At 44.1% G+C, this 22,447-nt stretch overlaps 1 protein-coding gene across 2 annotated transcripts in view; it reads left to right on the forward strand.

Annotated features, from left to right (window-relative positions):
- Positions 1-17,374, forward strand: part of PAK2 (p21 (RAC1) activated kinase 2) — a 42,780-nt gene extending 25,406 nt beyond the window's left edge. The window contains exons 3-16 of one of the 2 annotated variants that reach the window (XM_027703705.1): positions 1,020-1,120; positions 1,613-1,763; positions 2,319-2,350; positions 2,717-2,824; positions 4,075-4,207; positions 4,678-4,741; positions 5,191-5,239; positions 6,871-6,983; positions 7,151-7,268; positions 9,069-9,168; positions 11,759-11,955; positions 12,657-12,794; positions 13,773-13,895; positions 14,129-17,374. In XM_027703705.1, the coding sequence (XP_027559506.1) occupies positions 1,020-1,120; positions 1,613-1,763; positions 2,319-2,350; positions 2,717-2,824; positions 4,075-4,207; positions 4,678-4,741; positions 5,191-5,239; positions 6,871-6,983; positions 7,151-7,268; positions 9,069-9,168; positions 11,759-11,955; positions 12,657-12,794; positions 13,773-13,859 (1,391 nt within the window). In that variant the 3' untranslated portion in view covers positions 13,860-13,895; positions 14,129-17,374. Of the gene's footprint in view, positions 1-1,019; positions 1,121-1,612; positions 1,764-2,318; positions 2,351-2,716; positions 2,825-4,074; positions 4,208-4,677; positions 4,742-5,190; positions 5,240-6,870; positions 6,984-7,150; positions 7,269-9,068; positions 9,169-11,758; positions 11,956-12,656; positions 12,795-13,772 lie in introns of both variants that reach the window. The other variant, XM_027703704.1, reaches the window with a different exon arrangement.
- Positions 17,375-22,447: the final 5,073 nt, after the last annotated feature.

The raw sequence follows: 22,447 nt of genomic DNA on the forward strand, positions 1-22,447 counted from the left end.
GTTTATAGCAGCCGTGTCTTTCCACGGCATTGTTCAGCTGGAGGCAGCCCACATGGCTTTTCGTTTGGGAGCATTGTCCTCGCTGCCTGTCCTTCCCTTCCCGCCAGCGTGAGGGGATTTCAGGCGGATTCCTGGCTCAGAGGATTCCTGGCTCTGGGCGGCACCATCTCTGCTTGCTGCGGGGTATTGAAGAGGGTGCTGCTTTACCTGCTTTTTCTGTACCGAAACAACAGGATTTTTTAAGGTGAATTTCAAAACAAAGCAGAAAAATAAAAAAAATTTACCCCCCCCCCACCCTCTCCCAAAACGCCCCAGACAAACAAACAAACAAACAAACAAAAAACCAAAGCCCCAGGCTTTAGAAAACATCTTATAAATTTAATTGGATCTGGGTTGGATTGTGCACATGGTCTTTCTAATTATCTGTTCCTGCTCCTGGTACTTGTTATGCTTTTTTTTCCCTTTTAATTTAAATTAGGTAATTGCTCTGAGGCTATAAACTCTTATCTTCATCACAGGAAGTCCTACTTTGCATTAATTAACTTGAATTGAAGCAGTGAGGCAACTGAGCTTTAGGTGTCTTTAGGGTGAACTTGAGGTTGAACTGAAGTTGTCTTCACTGCTTTACTTAATCCATATTAAAATGTCCTTTTTTTGCATTGTAAACATTTAAAAAGTTCAGATTTCATGTGCTCAACAGAGCACTCTGGTGCTCTTAATCACTTATTTTCTTGCTGCCATCATATAAATAATTTGAATGGAACAAGGCGTTGATTCTTAGAATCACAGGATGGTTTGGGGAGGAAGGGACCTAAAGACCACCCAGTCCCACCCCCTGCCATGGACAGGGACACCTTCCACTAGCCCAGGTTGCTCCAAGCCCTGTCCATCCTGGCCTTGGACACTTCCAGGGATCCAGGGCCAGCCACAGCTTCTCTGGGCAACCTGTGCCAGGGCCTCACCACCCTCACAGGGAAGAGTTTCTTCCTGACATTGAGATCTTTGAATGACTTTTTCAGGAAGCAAGAAGAAAGAAAAGGAGCGGCCAGAAATCTCCCCACCGTCAGATTTTGAACACACCATCCACGTTGGCTTTGATGCTGTTACTGGAGAGTTCACGGTGAGTATTCCTGCCTTGGGGTGCCTTGGAAGACACTCGTGGTCAGTGCTGCAGTGAAGCCCAGGCAATGCTTTAGGTTAAAGTGCAAGTTGGTCTCTGTTTATATCAAAGAACTTATTTTCCTGTGTGTTTGTACAGCACACAGAGTTATGATGCCACGACCTGTTAGTGCTTCTCCAGTGTCAGTGTCACATCTGGTGCTTTGTGTCACATGGGAAAGCTCTCCCTGACAAACCTCCTTCACTTTACTTTTGTTAGTGGGTAGCAGTGGTTCTGCTGAGTGTTGTGTCCCCATCTGGCTCAATATAGCTGGAAGAGCTGCTGTTGTGTTGGCACCACGGTTCGTGTTGCCACCTGTGGCTCCCCATTGAACACATGTTGCTCATGTGCTTAAAGCTGTGCATGTTATGGTTTTTATAGAGGGAAGAAGTTTGTTTTGCTCTTTAAAAATCTTTAAAAAACTAGAATACTTAAAATCCCCTGTTTTTTCAGGGAATGCCAGAACAATGGGCTCGGTTGCTTCAGACCTCAAATATCACCAAGCTAGAACAGAAGAAGAACCCCCAGGCAGTACTGGATGTACTGAAATTCTATGACTCCAAAGACACAGCAAAACAGAAATATCTGAGTTTTTCTGCTCCAGGTGAGAGCCAAGTGTGTGCAAGACATTGGAGTTGGGTATTTGGAGCACAGTCTTCCTCTCAGAATAATAAATCAGGTTCAAATGCTGATTCAGTGAGGAACAAATACTTGAAGGTGGATTTAAAACTTACTGGAAACTGGCGTTGTCCAGTTAATTTCCTGTTTTAAGTGGAGAGTGGAAGAAAGAACTGGATAATTCACAATAGCAGCCAAAATGAACTTGAAGGGGCTGTGTTTCTGAAGCTGGAGCTCTGAGACTGGTATGAACTGGTTTCATGCTGGAACCCTTTCTCCTCACAGTTGTCTGTGAGCTTGATGTCACCAGCTGGTGACATCAAAGATGCAAAATAATTTGTGACTCCCAGATTGGGAGCCAGTTGGGAGGGCTGAGAGAAGGATTGTCCTACAAACAGGTACAGTTTTGCCTGCTTTTCTTCCAAATTATTTGTAGCTTAGTAATAAGGCTGTGTAATATTTTCATCCTTTACTCTATAGAGTTCACTTTGTATTATTTTTTTCTGATGGTTTTATGTATTCTGCTGTTTGTCCTATTTAGAAAAAGATGGTTTCCCTTCAGGAATGCCAACGGTGAGTGTCTTTATTATTATTTGGATATCCTTAGGTGCATACTAATTCAGGTCTTCTGTATTTGTTATATCCTGAATTTCGAAGTATTAAACAGTATAAAGTTTAAAAGTATAAAAATGAGGATATTCTTTGTGGAATAAAAACATGAATTGTGGGGGTCAGCAGGGCATATTTCACTGGAGTGACAGTATTTGAGTCTCATTATAAAATGTAATAACTTAGGGATAGGTTGATTGGTTTGTTATTTTCTTTTGACGTCAGTAAGAATTCTTTTATCTTAATGTGAAAAAAAAAATCAAGTCTTTAATACTGTGGGGGAGACACATTTGTTTGTTTATTTTTTTTTTAATGTTGGTAAAAATGTAGACCAATGCCAAAGGTTCAGAACCATCAACAGCTGTGGCAGATGATGATGAGGATGATGAAGAAGCTCCTCCTCCTGTGATTGCTCCACGGCCAGATCACACAAAATCGGTGAGCAGCTGGAAAACTTGACAGTGCAGAATTCTGGAATTCTTTGTATTGCAGAACTTCTACATCTGTTCTCTAGAAAAGTGTTTTATTTGTGAAATGAGCTGTTGTAAGATTTTTGGGAAGAGTTCTGTTTTTTGAAGTTGCCAAGAAAATACCTAATTTCTGGATGTCAGTTGGACCAGAAATCCTGAAGTAAGTGGAATCATAGAATCATTTAGGTTGAAAAAGACCTCTGAGATCGTTGAGATTTGGTGATCTCTTGTGTGGCTTGTGTTGAAGGTATCCAATTAAGCTTATCCTTCAACCCAGGGTGTGAGGAGGAGGCTTTTTAGTCCTGTAGGTAGTTTCTGTACCGTGGTCCAGCACAGTGGCACAAGTGTAGTGTGTTTGATTTTCTTCATTTGATTTGGTGGCATTTGGTGTGACAGCCTCACCAAATACACTGCCTGGACCCAAAGCAATTCAGAGTCAAGACTTGAAAGCTTATTTCACTCACAAAGCCCTCAGCAGCACGTGAACAGTTAAATGCTTCAGAAGTTGTTCATTGTTTTAGTGTAGTCCTGAACTACCCACCCTGGTAATAACATCCCAGGGATCCCACTTATTCCAGCTCCTTCCTTTGGCTGTGGTAGCTGTACATTTTGCCTCTTTGTTGCTCACTTTTTCTCCCTCCAGGAGTGCAAATGTGAATTGTGTTTATTTGTCAACTGGTACTGCTTTATAATTGCCCACTCTTGGGATGTAGACGTATAAAATGTGAGAGCTGGATATTTCTAGAGTAGCTGTGCACGTCTGAACAGCTCAGGAGGAAATTAAATAAATCTCCAAGAAATTAAATCTTTTTAAAAAACTCAAATTGGGGGCAACTGGGAAATTTTTTAGAATCTCACGCTTCTTTTCATGGCAATCATGAGTCTTTTTCCTTTAGATCTTAGTAGGAATTTATTTCACTAATAATCAGTGATTGCTTCTCTGTTAACTAGCACGGGTTATAAAGAATAAGCAGGTAAAAACCCCATGAAACATCTGTCCTTGGAAGCTGGGGTTAACTTCCTGGCATCCACTCTGTTCAGGAGGTGTCTTTCAGAGGTCAGTACTGTTGCCAGGGGACTTCAGCGTTTCTCAGGTCTAATTTCTGCCTCCTGCCTGTTACAAAATGGTGCCTAGGGATCTTTTCAGGGCTGTGATTGTTTTCAGCTGAAGGTCAGGGATTGCAAAGCCGATGCTCAGGTCCGTGGTCTCCTTCACAGATTTACACCCGCTCTGTGATTGACCCCATCCCTGCCCCAGCTGGTGACTCTTGTGCTGACAGCGCCACGAAATCGGGGGATAAGCAGAAAAAGAAGACCAAAATGTCAGATGAAGACATCATGGAAAAACTACGTAGGTGATTTTATTTCAGATAAACAAAGGCTTTAGGAATGGGAGAGGAATATTAAATGTTTGCCCTTGTCCTTATTTTTGTGTAAGAGTTGTGTGGATACCGTGCTTGGCTAGTTTAATGTCAGTAGCTGAGAAAAACATATTCAGAGGTTATGCTCATTTATAATCTTCAGAGCTCTGTTGGGTAGAAAAATATTATAGAACATTTTTTTTTTTTTTTTTATCAGAGTTCAGTTGTGATAATGTGATCTGCATGTATGTTACAGCCATAATAACACGAAGTAGTTTCTGCTGTGGCTTGTTCCATAACCACCTTGAAGATAATTTTTCAGCGTATTAATGTTCCTGTGCAGCTTCAGCTGTTTGTGCATCAGCTTTGCTCCTTGAACTTGGGCATATCTTGGCCAGGCCAGCCCTGCTGAAGGGGGACAGTGGGATTGGATTGACTCTTCTGTTGTTTTTTCTTTTAGGCACTATTGTAAGCATAGGAGATCCCAAGAAAAAATACACCAGATATGAAAAAATCGGGCAGGGGTAAGTGTTCCCCCCAACTTTTATTCCCAGTGGGCCAGTGTTGGCAGCACTGTGCTGTTCTCTGTCTCATACTGTCGTGTACCCACCTCTTTCTGTGCAGGCAGAAATGTTGGCTGCATTCAGCAGTGATGAATCCCAGAATAGTTTGGGTTGAAAAGGAACTTAAAGCTCCCCTTGTGACACCCTCCTGCCATGGGCAGGGACACCTTCCACTAGCCCAGGTTGCTCCAAGCCCCATCCAGTCTGGCCTTGGACGCTTCCAGGGATGGGGCAGCCACAGCTTCTCTGGGCAACAAACTGTAAAGTAAATAAACAGTGAAGGCTTTACACAGTGGTGGACATTTTGAATTGAAAGCTGAAACAATTTTGTGTTTGTGATTTGGCTGTTCGCTTGTGAGTTTGTTACAAAGAGATGCAAGTTGCTGTAACATTTTTCTTTCTCTTCACAGGGCTTCAGGTACAGTTTTCACAGCTATTGATGTGGCAACAGGGCAGGAGGTAAGATTCCTGCGTTCGTTTTCTCTCTAAATATTCTTCTGGAGGTGGCCAGACTTTCCTTCAGTGCCTCCCATATCTGATATCAGCTCTCAGAAGAATGTTTGTCATAGTCAATTCTAACAGTGTGTGCCTTGTTCTATAGTAATCAGATGGTGAAAGCTTGAAAATAGAGTTCTGTCTTTCCAGTGAAAAGCAGAGGGAGTGAGGTGTTCCAGAAACGAGTTTGGAAAACGGTTTATCCTTCAAGAACTGCAGGCCTTGGTGTCTTGTGTTTTCAGAAGTAAATCTTTGTTTAGGCTTTGCACACATGTTCTGTAGTAAAAGTGATGGTTGTTTCTGTCTCTGTGGAAACAGCTTGTCCCCTGTGATTCCCTGTTGTAGTTAGAATGTCTCCTCCACATCCTACTCTTTGCTTTTACCCCCTGGTTTCTCCAGACCCACTTAATGAAATTGGTGACATCAGCAATACTCTGCATGTTTGTCATCAAGTGGCCATCTCTGGTTTCTGTGACTCAAATTTTAGTATTTATTTGCTTCTATTTAACTTTAGATTTCCTTACTTTTCTTTTAATGTTTCTATTTAAATTATTTCCTTAATTTTCCTTTAAATAAGTATTTAAATACCTTAGGTCACTGGTAAGTAATTGCCCTTTCAGCAGTAATCACATTTACCAGTCTTGCAGTGGAGCACCACATCTTTATAAAACATGTGCCTGTCTATCATCTCTTAATTTGTGTCTCTTAATTTGCTCTCTACTTACTGCAGTACTTCATGTCCTCTTACTGGCTTACAGAGCCCAGAGGGGTTGTGGAGTATCTGCTCCTTCAGGTCTCCATTCCAAACTCACTTACCCAAGACCCTCAGCAACCTGCTCCACCTCCACTCTTAGTTATTTTATCATTCTGTGCCACAGAATGACAAGAATCTCTTCCTTTAATGCCCCTGGCAATATAATAACGATAATTTCTACAAGGCTGCCTTGGTTCTTGTGTTTGGTTTTGGTCTCATGGGTAGGTTGTTTTGGAGACCTCTAAACTACCTCCACAAAGTGTAGCTGGCAGAGCTGGGACAGTTCTTCTCCATTTTAAACTCTGGAATACTTGTCCTGGTTAGCTTATTTCCTGGGCAAGATAGGCCTTTATCTCCCCTTTTCTTTCTGGGATAGTTCATTGATATAATTGCTTTGAGAGGAATTCCTTCTGCCTCCCAGCATTCCTTATACCCAAACACCAATCTGGTCAGAATATAGGACAACAAATTGCCTCACCTTGCATTGGAAGGCTCAGACTTTCTCTCTGAGTTGCTACAAGATTCTCTGCTGCTTTCAGGTCTGTTGATAGGAAATTGGGCGAGTCTTTTTATCTCCCTTTTCTGTCTGTTCTGGCCTCAGTTACTGTTTGTGGATTCTTTCAGCTGCAAGAGGATGATGTTGGCCACGGCTGCAGGTTGTGTGCTCACCAGGCTGCATTCTTTTAAGTTGTGTGCTAATAAATAAATAACTTGCCAGCTGCAAGCTGTGCTGAACAACTTTAATCCTGTTACAGAATTCCTTCTGACTCTTCACTGTATTAAGAATGAGTGAAAGCTTCTAATAGTTTCAGTGATTGCTGTTTTATTTTGCCCTGTTCAGGTGGCTATTAAACAGATCAACCTGCAGAAACAGCCCAAGAAGGAGCTGATTATTAACGAGATCTTGGTAATGAAGGAGCTAAAGAACCCCAACATAGTCAACTTCCTGGACAGGTAAATGCATCCAGCTGGTGATTCCTTCACCCCTGAGGGTTTCAAGAAGTTATACCCTGTACAGACCTGGACTTCCTGTACCTGAGGGTCTTGGAAGCAAATGAGTCTGTATTTAGGCTTGGTCACCTTGATGGCACATGGACATGCTTTTGGTTTTCTCTTTGTAGTTACCTCGTAGGAGATGAGTTGTTTGTGGTGATGGAGTATCTGGCTGGGGGCTCCCTAACAGATGTGGTCACAGAGACATGTATGGATGAGGCACAGATTGCTGCTGTCTGCAGAGAGGTGAGTGTTGGACTTGCTGGGTAGAGGGATGAAGGTGCACTCTATTCCCATAGCTTTTATGGAATGCTAAGGTTAGGACTAATTGCAGCAATTGCTGCAATGGAGCCATTGAGTTAAGAATGAATGATACCGTGAGTAGAAATCAATATTAAAGTTACAGAAAATAACAAAATTAGGTTAACTGAGAAAATTGAGGGGGTTGCAAGTTATAATAACACAAAAGAGCTGTGGCAGATTTTGATCTGAGTGTTTGGGAAACTTGGGGAATGGAGCAAATAAAGTCTTTGGGTTTGGTACTTGGGTTGCCTCATCCTGCTGACAGTGTTAACAGAAGGATGTGAATAATGTGGACTGAAGTTCAGGGAGGAGCAATGGAGAAGTTCAGCAGCTGCAAGGAATGGCTTTTTAGAACATTCAGAGGCACCAAAAGAAAAAGTCTTGAGTATTCATATATGGGTAATGTAGAAAGGAAAAAGAGAAGGAAAAAGCCTGAAAACTTCCAATCGTTTTCCAGAAGGAAGAATGGGAACTGTGTTTGCTCCCAGTGTGAAAGTGGATCTGCTGAGACAGGAGTATTTTTAAGAAACATGTACTAAAACAAAGATGAACTGGATGCAGATTATCTATTTTCCCTCTTAGTCATTCTCACAGTGTGTGAAATCTGTAGTTCTGTGCCAGTTAAGCTTTCTTGAGGGATTTCTCAGGAAAAGAATTCTCCAGAAGATTGTAGTTGGAATAATTTTAAAGCAGCCGGAAGATTTCAAATGAAAGAGTTAAAAGCAGCTGATATCACACCTTATCAGTGGTTTCTGCCCTGAGTCAGTGCCAGCATCCAGCTCAGGCTTGATTTATTACAGCAGAAGGAGAATTGTGTTATCTGCTGTGCAGGAGAGACCAAGGCTTTTAAAAAGCCCATCTGACTCCATCAGCATGACGTCTGCTTTTGTGCCTCACCCAGAGGGAGGGCAGGGAGAGCAAACTTGTGCAGGAACATGCATGGGCAGGTAATGGTTTCCTGAGGAACCAGAGCTGGAAGCAGAGAACCCAAAGTAACTCTTTCTTGTAACAGTAATGAACTTTTCTGAGGAAGAAGTCAAATATTGAAGTGTTGTACTTCATCAGTACTCTGCTGCCCACTATATTTTGCAAATCAGTGTCAATTTGCTAAAGCAAACAAAGATACACAAAGCTCACTGGGGACATCGGTGCCAAGCAGCAAATGGCAAATGTTCTGCTTGTATTGAAAGAAAAATTTGACTTTTTTCTTTTGCCTTTTATTCTCAAATAACAAAAGTAAATTTCATTATGGTTTTGGGCAGAAACTTAGTGGGAAAGGTTTTAATCCAAAAACAATGCAAAACCAGTATTAGTGACTTTCAGAATGAAGATGTTTTACAGATTTCGCTGTAGAAATTGTGTGGATGTTGGGAATGAATCCTCACCAATTCCCCTTGGTGAGACCTCAGCCTAAAAAGCTCTCACTTAATCCTTTATGGTTCCTCTGTAGAATCTGTGGGATGTTCCAGAATTAACATCTGGGATTTCTGAGAGCATCTTGAGTGGTGAGGAGTTTTATATATGCGTTTGTTAAGATAGAGAAACTCCATGGTTTTTGTCTTCCTGAAATCTGGAGAGTATTTTTTAGCCCAAGAGCTTCCTCTGCTGGTTATTTGCAATAATACCTGTTACATTTTTGCACTCAGAGCTGGCTGAGGGTGTAAGCATTGCCTTGAATTTGTGTTCACATATACCAGGCGTGTTTCCATGTGCTGAACGATGGGTTTTTTCTCTCCTATCCAGTGCTTGCAAGCACTTGAGTTCCTCCATGCCAACCAGGTCATCCACAGAGACATTAAGAGTGACAATGTGCTCTTGGGAATGGATGGATCAGTTAAACTAAGTGAGTAGCTGACAATTGTTTTAATGCTCTGGTTCTTCTTTCCAGTGATCTCTGACTCGGTGTGTAAATCAGTAGAAGGAGAGCTGGCAGGGAAATTTGAGGTGGATTTTTATTGACTGTGAGGAATAGAAATTCATTCTGTGTTACAAAATGTGTAACAGGCAGCAGGTACTGAAATTCTGAGGGCCCTCAGACTCAGGCTGTGAACGTGTTAGCCCGGAAGGATGTTGAAGCAAACCTGTGGTCTCATGAATACGTTGGTAAATATGAAGTAACTGGTACTACAGAGTGAAGCAAAATGGGAATGATTGCAAGAGAAAAGTTGCAGCAAACTGCAGTAGCTTTGTCAGGATGTTATGACTTGATTTTAGTGCTTTGCCCCATTCATTAGAAGGCCACCAACGAGAAAACTGTACTTTATTGATCATTTGTATTGCAGTCTAGTCTTACCCTGTGCCTTTTCTTGGGCCAGAAGTGTAACACACTTCCATTAATATAATCACAACAAAAGAAACTTCTTGCTTTTCAGGTAATTGTTGTGCATGCATGGACTTGTGTACATGGTGTGTGTAAATAAAAATGACAGGAAACCACTTGTAGCTGTCAGGACTGTTGAGAAAGTGGTGCATTGTTTGAATTTTTGGTATGCAGGAATGTGTAAAACATATAGCAACGGAAGAGTTAAGGTAAAAAAAGGTGTAAAGTAAAAAGTGTTTTTACAGTTGGGTAGAAATTTGAAGTGCCATGAAAATGTCTTAACAGTATTCCTTATTCTAGATGGCTTTCAATTTCATTTTATTTATGAGATGGAGTGTGAAGGAAGATTATGAGCAGCCTGATTTGCTTACCAGCATCTTTGGATGCAGTGCTCGCTTGCATAGAGGGGGTTATTTGTTTTAAGGGTGTGATGTGTTTGTGCACAAACTGTGGATTCAGAGGCTGAAGAGAAGTGAACACCTACAGCAGAGGATGTGGCTGAGAAGAAGTAGCAGGAGAAGGATCAAAAGTGCAAAAAAAGAGGTGTCAAAGCAAAGCAGAGTGGCCAAAGGACAGGGTTGGCAGCATGAATCAAGAAGCATCACCCCAGGAGACTGGGGGACGATGAGGAGGAAGGAGACACAGGAGGAAACAGGAATCAGCTGTAAAAATGCCCTGTGTGAAGGGGAGGTGTTGTAGTCAGTGCTGAGACAAGCTCTTCTGAGGCTGTATGACTACAGAGCTTCTAGCAGTTGTTAAGGGTTGGAGGGTGGAAGAAGTTGCACATTCTATTTAAGCTCTTCCCCTTCTCTGAGGGAGTCTGGTGACAGGACGAGTGTCACCACTGCACAGCTGCACACACCTACACACACTGCTTGGGGAAACTGGGTTCCTGCCTGTCTTTTCTCTCTGTGCTGGTGGTGTGGTGCTCAAGGCCTCACTGGGAGGTCAGGAGACACAAACTGCTGCTGCTTCTCTGGGGTGGTCACTGAAATGGGCTGTGCTGTGAGTCAAGTGTGACACCTGGATAAGGCCAAAAACTGCAGGGGAAACTTGGTGACTCCTGTAGGTTTGATTTTTTAGGGTTTTTTTGTATCTTTTTTTTTTTGTTTTTTGTTTTGTGTGGGGTTGTTTGGTTTGGTTTGGTTTTAAGGCAGCACAGGGTGCTATCAGGGTGGGGATAGTTCTTTGTTAAATTGTCTTCTTGGTACAACTTGGCACTTCCATGACTGTGGCTCTTTTGTTAGCACTGCTTGGCATAACACTTTCAGAATTTAAATTTCTCTCTTTCTCTCCCTCCCTCTCCTTCTCTCTCTCTCTCTCTTTCTCTAACTTAGTGTCAATGATAAGGTAATATCTGTCTCCTGCCTTAACTGTGTTCTTATTGATGCTTTACATGCCTGGGAAGTGGGAGTGCTGCAGCTGGATAGAGTAACATGATGGAACGTGCATTGCTGCTGCACCTGAAGGCTGTAGGAATAGGTGACTTTTCTTGTTTTCTTGAGTGTGGTTGTTCTCTTTGGTAGTTACCTTGTGGAAAGGTTTGTTTGTCCAGGTTCCTCCTGCTGAGTGGGGTAGCACTGCACTTACCTGAAGCCTTGTTTCCGTGTCCCTGTCAGCTGTAGTACCTGTCTAGATGGCCAGATTGCTGTGAAATGTTCAACTCAGTAGCTGCACAAGTACAATCTGTTTAGAAGGGCAGAAGCCATGGATTGTGGATTCATTTCTTCTGGTTCAGGCTGTATAACACACCAAGTGCAGGACACTTGCCTCCTGTGTTCTGCTTGATTGCTTATTTTGGCTGCTACCAGTCTAGAATTATTGAAGGAAGGACTGGGCAAAATACCATTCCTTCTGCAGGGTAATTCTTCTTTCCAGAGGAGAAAAAGCCTTGTCTTCAGTCCACAGAATTCTGCCCTGCTTAAACACCTTCAGGTTTTGTATCTTATCTTGCACGTTGGCTTATTTAATATGGAGAATGTGGGGAGGGGCAGAAGAAACCCCCCTAAACCCCTCTCAATGAAATATATGTGTAGCAATAGAGAAGTCTTCTAGGAAACCCACTTCTGGGGGTGCACCAGTTTAACCTCTTCATCCTTCTGTTGTCCTGCAGCCGACTTTGGTTTCTGTGCTCAGATCACCCCTGAGCAGAGCAAGCGCAGCACCATGGTGGGAACTCCGTACTGGATGGCTCCAGAGGTGGTCACACGGAAAGCATACGGCCCCAAAGTGGATATCTGGTCTCTGGGCATCATGGCTATTGAGATGGTGGAAGGAGAACCCCCGTACCTCAATGAAAACCCCCTGAGGGTAAGAAGCCCCGGGGTTGGAACTGCTTGTGGGTGTTCACCATATCAAACATTTTCAGTAATTGGTCATTGATTGTGTCTGCAATAAAAGAAATGAAAAAGCCAAGAAGCTTCAGCAGTGCAAGAAAAGTTCTCCAAGGGAGGACACTTGTCTTGAATTTGCAATCATCCCTACCCTGACTCCCCATCCCTGGAAGTGTCCAAGGCCAGGCTGGATGGGGCTTGAACCAACCTGGTCTAGTGGAAGGTGTCCCTGCCCATGGCACGAGGGTGGAACCAGATGGTCTTTAATGTCCTTCCAACCCGAATCAGTTCCCTAAACTATCACAGAATCTTGAGGTCAAAATACAGTGTTTCAGTTACAGGCAGGTAAATCCTCTAAATGGAAGATTTTGACCTCAGGATTCTGTGATAGTTTAGGGAAAGTAAATGTATCAGATTATGAAAAGTGTTGCTCTGTCACAATCTGATATTTTCTTTGCTAAAATAAGTATCTGTTGCCAAAAGATTTTGAATATTATTTTGTTACTAGCAAGAATAAGTCATGACTGCCTATAATTGTGGCATTTTTACAGCTTAAATCTCATAAGTTTGAGAAGTAGGCAGCAGAGCCCTTTCTCAACTAAGGGCTTGCCACTAGACAGGACATTTTGGCATCTTTTAAAGATTTGTTTTTGTTATACACTATTCTCCATTTTACAGGCTTTATATTTGATAGCAACTAATGGCACACCAGAACTCCAGAACCCCGAGAAACTGTCCCCAATATTCCGGGATTTCTTGAACCGATGTTTGGAGATGGATGTAGAGAAAAGAGGATCAGCCAAAGAATTGCTACAGGTGAGACTCAGCTTCTCCTCACAGTGTGAAGTGCAGAAGCCACGAGTAATGTCAGCCTGTGATAAACCACATGGCAGACTGGCACCCTTTGTGTGTGTGTGTTTTCTTCTGAGAACTGTAGTGAGAGCAGTTGGTAGGAACAGCAGTCATCAAACATTTGTAATGCACTCTTAAAGTCGTTCCATCACAGTCTGTGCCTTCCCTCTGCCACTGCCAAAGCATCCAGCAATTTATGAACTCCCTTCAGGAGCTGGCCACTGATAGCATTTGCATTGTTTTTTGTGTCTTCACTTGCAAATATCCTCCTCAGAGCTCTTTAAAAGAACTGTTTATCTGCTAGTCTGAAGTCAGTGTTCAAGCCCTGAAAAGAAAAGCTGCTGTTTTCCCCAGGGTTCTGCCTTACCAGCTGAGCAGCTGGAGCTCAGTGCACCTGCCATTGTGCCACCATTTCTCCTTTTAGTTTGGATTTTAAATACCTCCTGGAGAAAAGCTGGCTTGTAAGATGAGATCTTCTTGCAGGCTTAAACACCTTCAGGTTTTTTCCTGTGTGAAGGAGTGATATAATAACTGATGGCCATTCCTGGGGAGAACAAGGAGTAGCTCTGAGCCTGGAAGCCAGATGATGTGGAGGCTTTCCCAGTAAAGCCAGCTGCTGCTCCTTAACTTTCTCTGATTATTCCTTGTTCAGATCTTTGCTGTTTTGCTCATTGTGAGTGCAGCTTCAATACTCACCTTTTCCAAAAGTGGTGAGCTATTCCAGGAGAAACCCCACTGGGCGAGGCAGTATGATCCCAGCCAGCTTGGGATCACCTTTTCCCTATAAACATCAGGAGAAACGCATGGAAAAGTTAGCAGTTAAAATGAAGAATCATTCCTGCCCAGCTCCACACAAACATGAATCCTGCTGAAAAGTAACCCTTTGCTGGCCTTTTAAACCGTGTCTTTCACTGATTTCCAGTGTTTCTCTCTCCCTGGCAGCATCCCTTCTTGAAACTGGCCAAACCTCTGTCCAGCTTGACGCCACTGATCTTGGCAGCCAAAGAAGCAATGAAGAGTAACCGCTAACATCCTGCCACAGCCTTCCTCCTGTTTTGTTTGTTTGTATTTTACAAATCTTTATAATATATGAAATTGTTACACTTCAGTGGGGAGGGAAGGGATTTTGGTGGGGGGGGGAGGGTGGGAAACGTCTGCAGAAGGGAAGAAACTCTCATCCAGAAGACACCCGAAATACATTGTGGCGACTCTAGCGATCCCGGTCTGGGGTCCAGAAGGAATTGAGGACTGAATTACTGGCCTTTAGTTGTGTTTTATTCTGATTTTTTTTTCCCCAGACAGCCCAGAAATGCCACTTACTGTGCCCGGGGCTTTAAGGGTTTTTAACGACTTCGCTGTAACAGCTCCTGTTCGTTGTACCCTCTGGGTACTTTCAATACTTGAATGACAGGTTCAAGCTTTCAGAGAGCAGTACTAATTTTACCTGCTGATCTCTTTGACTCTCCTCTTCCCCCCCTCTACCTGTTGGCTTCTAAATCCCTCTGGTAAAGCTCCCCCATGACGAGATTCACAGCAGGTGTGGCGAATGTGAAGGTACATCTTGCCTCTCATTTCTTTTATGGACAAGCTGTTGCTGCACTGTAGAATTGACAACTTGGCTACTTAGGGAGTCATAATGCATGGAGATGTTTTTCACTTTCTAAGATGAATAAGGAGAGGGGGGGAAGAGAAGTGTTCAGCTTTTTCTTATGCCTGTGCTCTGTGGACTTTTTTTAAATCAAAAACGTGGGCTCTTTGTAGAACCGTAATGATCGGTCAAGTCTTTTGATGTGGGTTATGGATACGTAGGTTGGGGTCAGATACTTTATTTATGATCAAATGATCAATTCTAGTCAGGGCAAGAAAAAATTCCAGCTGTCTTCCTTGTGTGCTCTTTTTTCCCTGTTAGACTTGCTGGCCAGAAGCTTAAGGGTTAACGTGCTTGGTGCGGTGGGTGGTTTAAAAACATGTATCTATGCTCTGACTTGGGCTTTGGAAGTTATGCTGGTGCCTTTGACTTTTTTATTTTACATTTCCCTTTTTTGTATCAAATACATTTTTGTATATGTTGTAATTTTTTCCCCCAAGCAAATAATGCATCAACCTATGGAGTTGTCAGAGTTTAAGTATTAGAGCTATTTTTTCCAGTTTTGTATGTGCTCCATTTGTACTAACGAAACCAGAAGAACAAATAACCAGATCTGAGGACACTGAAGATACAGGATTTTTAAACTATGATCCAAACAGAAGATGATGAACACCTGGAGATGCCAAAGCACTGTTCTGAGGTGGAAGCTGAGGGGAGGACAGTGCTGAGGGGACATGTCACATTGATCCTTCTCACTAAAGACATTGTGCCAGCCAGGACGGCTGCAGTGAACCCTTCAATGCAAGAAAAAGTGCCTCCTTTTGAAGGATAGTGAGAACCAGAGCGGTTGAGTTCTTGGGGTGCTGCCAGGGGCGAGTGTAGCAGAGCCTGTGCCCCTGGCTCCTTCTAGTGCTGCAGTCTATGCATTTCAACCTCCCCAAGCGTTTGAGGAAGAGCCAACTGTAGTAACAATGTGCCAAATAAGTCTGTGAAAGAACAACCATGCCTTTAGTGGGATTTTATTGCATTCCCAGTGGGGCAGGGCCTGGGACAGACAGAGTTATGGTTGGGTATGGACAGAGGACCCTGAATAAAAACCTTTTTGCACACTTCTCTAAACATTGCTGGCAGGGGATAGAAGTCATATTCAGAGAATATCAGTATCTGTATAGAGATAATGACAGTTTGAGGACTGGTAGCCAAGGTATGACAAAACCAACTTCCAGCTGAGAGCAGCCAGCCAGGACAGTGGAGGCTGTTTGGGTGATGATGGAGGGGGGAGCAGGGCTGGGGTCTCACAGCATCTACTGGGACTCAGGAGCTCCTGGGGATTGTGTGGTGCCAGCAGAGTGCCTTGCTGGGCAGGTTCAGCTTGTGTTCTGCTCCTGTGTGGTAGTTAAAATCTGTGTTGGGTGAATTATCTTAACTGTTCCATCACGGATAAATCCCTCTAACTGTAAGTGTAAGAATATGGCTTTAAATTTTAAATTCAAGGAGGTGTCTCATTCCAGCCAAGGAAATCCAGATGCATTTCCCAGGGAAAAAAAATTATTAGGAGCCAGGGGACACTGTAATCACCCCAGGTTGAGTGTATCTGGCTCCCTGGTCAAATGGAGCAGCGAGGAGGCTTGGCTGAGGAAAAAACATGTTGTACCAATGGTTCCCTCTTTGTCCGTTGCTGGCAATGGACTTGGTGAAACTCCTTGTGCCAGAGTTAAACTGGGAGCTTTTCTTTCTTTCCTCTTTCTTTTTTTGTTGGTTTTTTTTTTTAATGGCACAATCTATATAAATTTAGCTTTTTTTTTTAATAGAAAGAGAACAAGAAATCATAAGTAATTTTAACTTATTAGTTCACTTTTATTGATGAAAGAGAATGGTTTGAAATATATGTTACAAAATTCGTTCAATTTAGTCCATTTTGGAGATGATTTCTGAAGTTTCATCCACCTTAGCACACAAAACTTGGCCCAATCCCGAAGTTCCCAAATGGTGTGTGTGTGTGACCTGGGAAGGTGTTTAGCTCTGAGGCTGAGAAGTGTCAGCATCTCCCTCTCCCCATGCAGCGGTTGGTCTTTGGTGAGGTTTCTCTTGGGGATCAGAGGTGGAGCTGGCAGGAGAGGAGAGCCAGGAGAAGGTTTTTGTGCTGTGCTTTAGTGTCTTGGTGGGTCGGGCATCGCTTTTCCAGCAGTGTCACCTGGGGGTGTGTGCCAGGTTAAAACTGCAAACCGTGTTTTTTTCCTGGTGGGAGTAGCTTGGAGTCCTTAAGGCTTGGTGCAGGGCTGGGCAGCTCTGCTTTGTCACTGGGGCAGGTGGAGACCAGCCAGAGCTTGAGGAGGTGATGGGAAGGGACAGATTGCATCCCAACGTGGGCATTCCCATGCCTCTCTCCTGGGTGCCCACATGAGATCCTGAGCCGGGATCAAATGTGCACGTGATCCATCTAAAGTGTCCCATGTGGTTAGTGGGGCAGCTTTTGGCTGAGATGCAGTGTGCAGGGAATGTGAGACTCCTGGGACTTTCTTGTGATCATAGAATAAACCAGATTTCTCTTTAAAAACAACCATGGGAATGTGCACTTTGCCCTAATGAGACTAATTGGAGCTTCCCCCCTGGCTCTCTGTGCAGGGAGGTGCGAGGGTTTGGCTAAAGCAGATGGGTCCCATTGTCAGAGGGGCTGGGGAGGGACAAGGAAGCGGTTAAGGGTCTCTCCAGCTGGAATTGAGTCAATAAATCTCTCTGGTCTGTTTTTCCCTCTGTTCCTTACGCTGTCGATGGAAATGGAAGTAGGTGCAAGCTTTCTTTTTATTTTTTTAACTGTCTTCAGATGTTAATGTTGCCTTTTGTGTAATTTAATCCCATTATGTTATTTAATTGTTACTGCAATATTAACTACTGTATTTGTTGACTTTGTTTAATAACTGTTCTTTCAGGGCTAGAAATAAACTTTTAAAAAACATTTGGGGATTCCCCCCCCCTTTCCCTGTCATGAATTTGTACCTTCGAAGACAAGAGTAGCTGAAAGAGTTCATGTGTCAGTGTCTTACTGAGATTAACAGAATGTATTTGTAATTAGGCTTTAATGGTAGTGGATATAATTTCAAGCTATACCAGCCTGTTTCTTTTAAAATGTTGTTACTCATCAGTGTCTGTACCTGCCTTGGGGTCGCCACAAGCTCTCCTTCCTGCCACGCAGTGCTAGGGAACGGTCGTGCCCCCCTCAAAAAGCTCTGGATTACTTATGGGAGGAGAGCAGCTCTGGAACACCCTTTACACCCATTGTGGAAGAGAGATCCCTCATTTCCTTGTGAAGGCAGCAAGGCAGAGACCAGCCTGGTTTGTCACAGCCACATTTTCCACCGCCCATTTGCTGCGACCGGGGTGGGACTGACGGGCCAGTGAACTGCGGTCGTGGCAATTCCGTAGCTATTCCGAACGAGCTGCTTTATTGGAGATCATCCATATCCTGCATATAAACATTACAGCATGGGAAACACAGGCATTGAGCTGTCCTGGTGCCTGCTGGGAAGATGTGGCTCCTGGGCTTGCGCTGTCTCCGCTGATCAACGTTTGACCATCAGAAGGAGGACGTGGAGTGTCCACAGCTCTCTGAGGACTTGGGATGACATCCTTGGTGCCTCTTGGCCTCCATGGCTGCAGGGAGTCACTCTTGCTTTCCAATGAACCTACAAAAATGATGTGGGGTCTAGGCCTGCCAGTCCAGCTAAAGCCAAGGACATCTAATGATTTACTTCAGGGTTGGGTCTGGTTTAGTTGATTCCAGATGAAGTTTCCTGTCTCAGTTGTGAGTGTGAAGGACTCACCATGTCCTGTGTCTCCCATGTGTTATTGGGAAATGGGCTCTTCCCCTTTCTTGCCTGTTGTACAAGCTTTGCTCATACCACTGACAAAGGGAAATGAAGAAACCGCTTGTCTCCAGCAGCTGTTTCACCCAGACACAAGAATGTTGGTTTGCACAGTTGTTCTCCTCAGGTTCATCAGTTTTTGTAGCTTCTTTGTCTTTATATATAATTGACCCTTTATGCATTTAAACTGATGTTTCTCTAACACTGCATTAAAGTGATTTGGCATTTAATTTATGGGAGAAGGAGTGAACAGGAGGAGGGAGAAGGTGCTTGGTGGAACTCAGTATTATCTGTATTTTGGTGTTTGAGCTGCTTGAAGAGATGGGTTTGGGCTGATGGTGGTTTGCACAGCTGAAAGTTGCGTGTCCTTGATAAACCTTCATCAGTCTTGTGTGAACTTGGTCATCCCTTACAAGTACCTGCCTGAGACTAAACTCAAGAGCAACTCCATGTTTGGGGATCAGTTTATTCAAGGTTGGGTATTTAAAACAATGCTCTTGAAGAGAGTAAGTTTGGGGTCAGCAGTTTCTCCCTTTCGGGGCTGCTGTTTGGTTGCAGTGAGTGTACTGCAAAGTTGAGCCACACACTGGTTAAAAACAGGATGGCTGAAAACTCCTTTCATTGGCATTTTCCCAGTGGTGCCTGAAGAACATTGTCGGGTGCAGTTCCTGTGGCTCCTGTGCTGGAGCACGGCAGTGTCTGCACTTGCTGCTCCCAGGGGTTTGTACAGCTGCATTTTTTCCTTTTTCTACAACTTGCATTTTGCTCTCAAGATTGTTTTAATAAAAATAGCTGTCCTCAGTCATGCAAGAAAGTGAAGTGAAAGTGTGCTGAGCTCAGCTGAACTCTTGGTGTTCCTTTCCAGATGTGTGGAGGAAGCAGGTTTTACCAAGAGATTCTTTTGCTACTTGGAATTCAGCCTAAGGAAAGACTTTTTTTCCTCAAAGAAAAAAGGGGAGGGAGAGGGAAAATACCAACAACTGAGAACAATTGATTTCTGATTGTAACTTCTCTACCTACAAGGGAGCAGGGCAGGGCAATACAGCTCCTCATGCTGTTGTTCCCATATCCCAGTGGTGATGCTGCTTTTTCCAACTGCTGTCTGCAGGAGGAATATCTTGCAGCACATCATAACTTAGATTCACGGATTTGTTAAGGTTGGAAAAGGCCTTTAAGATCATCAAGTCCAAGAGCCAACCTTGATTTCAAATCCCAGTTACCCATTGACCCGAGTATTGAAACAACCTGGAAGGACTGATGACTTTTTTTTTTTAATAGTTATTTTTTAATGGGATTTTCCCAGTGGGAAGTTACTGGTTGCTCATTCTCTTTAGGACATAACAGGCCACCAGACTTCTGCTTTGGAGATATGTTGAGTCAGTGGAGAGGAGGATGGGCCTGGAAGAGCAGACAGTCTGTGCCAAGGCCCGGATCTGTCTCTGTTCATGGATGTCTCAATGCATACACTCCAGGTTCTGGTGTTTCCTGAAGGGCTGGTGAATAATGAATCCAGCTTGGACTAACTGTGGATCAATGGCAAAGATGTTGATGTGACTCAGGGAATCTCCACAGGATGCTCTGGAAGGGGAACATCTGCCCATACTGGGTAAGGGGTGACCTTCCTCAGCACAGATGTCTCCCCGGAATTCCTCGAGGTTTCCAGAGCCAGGGATGACACATCTTTGTTATTTTGTTCTCCAGTGAATGCTTATTCTAAGGATTCTGGCCTTTTTCACGAAGCACAATTAACTCCTGGCTCTCCTGGAGCCCTTTTCCCTGCCTGCCTCTGGGAGGAAACCTGCTGCCAGTTCCTGCTGCCTCGTCACAGCAGCTGAGAGCAGGTGGCTGCTCTTGGAGGGCTCTTATCCACCCCTGCCCACCAAAACTCCCCTAAAATAACCTTGTAACTGTGGGGGTTTTGTAGCTGTTACCTCTTGGTGGGTGGCTCTGTTCAGTTCCTGTGGTTTTGGAGAGTGTTTATTCTTCTTAATTGTGGAAGTGCCAACTTGGTTCCCTGTCCCATGGCTAAAATCCCCTATTTAAATATCTGCATTTTAGGCTGTTTTTGTTCTTGACAGCCTTGGAAGCGAGTTGGGTTTAGAAAAGACACTGATGTTCCACCCACAGTGAAGGTTTTTTTTGGTGGGAGTATCTGAATTTTTACAGTCTTGTTTCTAGAAGAGCAGCCCTGCAAAGCTGTGTGGATTTTGCTGTCAGCACTAACACGAGTGAGGGAATAAGCCCCTGGCATTATTTAATCCCACAGTTATCCTTGGAATCAGCAGCTTCCAGCTCCCCTCTCCAGCCTGGGTTAAGTGTCCCACAACTGCAGGATGTGCTGTGGGCATAATTGCAGGCAAACAGTTTTTAAACACCTCAGAACATTTATTTCCTAAGGCCCAACTCTTAAAACACTTGAAAAGAATGGAAAAATCAGCTCCTGGGGGAAGGAAAAGATGTTGGAATTTTTTTCCCCAGTTTTACTGTGGGTATCACATGAGCTGGCAGTTCTCTTCCAGGGTCTTGATTTGGGCTGGTGTTGCTGGGTCCTTGTAAGGTTTTGTTTCTAAAGAGAAAACTCTGCAGGTTTCTCTACTTCTGAGAAACAGAAGTTACGGGAGATGGAAAGAAATGAGCTGGATTGTGATGTTACAATTTTTTGTTATTGGTTCTGCAGGGATGAGCAGCTTTGGCCAGCACTTTTAACACTGTCAGAGGTCAATTTTCATGACAAAATTATTATTTTATGAGTGTCTTAAAACAGGTTTTATCATCTGTTTGTTATTCGAGCAAAGCCATTTGTTCATTTGAGGTGAAAGATGCACACTTGGCCTGTGACCTGGAGGGAGAACTGGGTTAAAAATGGTCACACTGGGATAAGTTGTGAGGCTGGCTGAACAAAAGCAGGGCAGTTCTGGGGGGGAGGAGGGGAGGCCTTGGGTGATGGGCTTTTGTCAGCATGGTCCCTGTCCTTGGTCAGACTTCCCAGGGTTTCCAAAGCAAGTGCTGTGACCAACTATCTGAGGGGACCTTCCCTAAACCACTGTGGGCACTTGGGGATAGAAACGAGGAGGGAGGGAAGATGAGGAGAGGGAGAGTGTTGCAGGGGGAGATGCTGAGCTGGGACTTTCACCAACATCCCCCAAATGCCCTCCCAAAAGGTCCTGTTTCTTTTTCAATGTGCCAAGGGCTGTCCGGGGAGAGGCCAAGCAGCTCCAATGCCTTCGGAGCGTCCACTCCTGGTTTTCATGGCTTGGTCTGTGTCGCTGTAGCCAGTTTGAACTGTATGAGGTGCCTCATCCCTGGCTCAAGTGTGCTTCAAACCTGTGTTTCCTGGCAATTCCTTTTATAAATAACGTGGGGGTTGGGAATAAAATGGCATTAGTGGAAACTGTTGGCTCTTTGTGTGTGACGGGGAGCTGAGAGGAGTTTGGGACACCCACCATCACCCCTGCCCTGGGGATGAAGGAGATGCTGTTCTGCCTGGAGGGATGGAAGATGTGGGATCAGGGTGTTCTTATTGCTGCTGCAGAGCAGGGGAGTGACCCAGAAGACACATGAATTGTTTATCATAGAATCACAGAATGGTTTGGGTTGGGAGAGACCTTAACTCTCATCTAATTCCACCTCCGTGCCAAGGGCAGGGACACCTTCCCCTAGCCCAGGTTGCTCCAATCCCCCTCCAGCGTGACCTTCCAGGGATGGGGCAGCTGCAGCTTCTCTGGGCAACCTGTGCCAGGGCCTCCCCACCCTCACAGGGAAGAATTGTTTGGGTTTAGCCCCAATGAGATCAGATGTTTCAATGGCTTTACAAAGTCAGGTAATGATGATGCCATGGGAGGGTTTTGGTGGAGCTGGGAAAGATCCCATCTCCAATATTTGTGTTAGCAGCAGGAGCAGTTGAAATGTTGCTGTCACAAAAATGCCACCTGCAGACCAATGGCACGTGTAATTAGTGCCACCTCCACCAAACCAGGGTGTTAAGACAAGGGTAGGGAGCAGTGAGCAAGTCAGGTTTTCAAATTGGCTGAAGATGGACTTTGCTGTGGCTGAGTGGCTCTTCTCTGGAAAAAATGGGAACCCTTGGATAGGTTGCTGGGTCCTCTCATGTCTCAGGCTTTGGGAATGGGGTGGTAGGTTGTGTTTTATCATAGAACCCCAGAATG

This window comes from Neopelma chrysocephalum, unplaced genomic scaffold (genome assembly GCF_003984885.1).
Source record: "Neopelma chrysocephalum unplaced genomic scaffold, ASM398488v2 Primary Assembly neopelma1_252, whole genome shotgun sequence".
NCBI classification, from domain to species: Eukaryota; Metazoa; Chordata; class Aves; order Passeriformes; family Pipridae; genus Neopelma; species Neopelma chrysocephalum.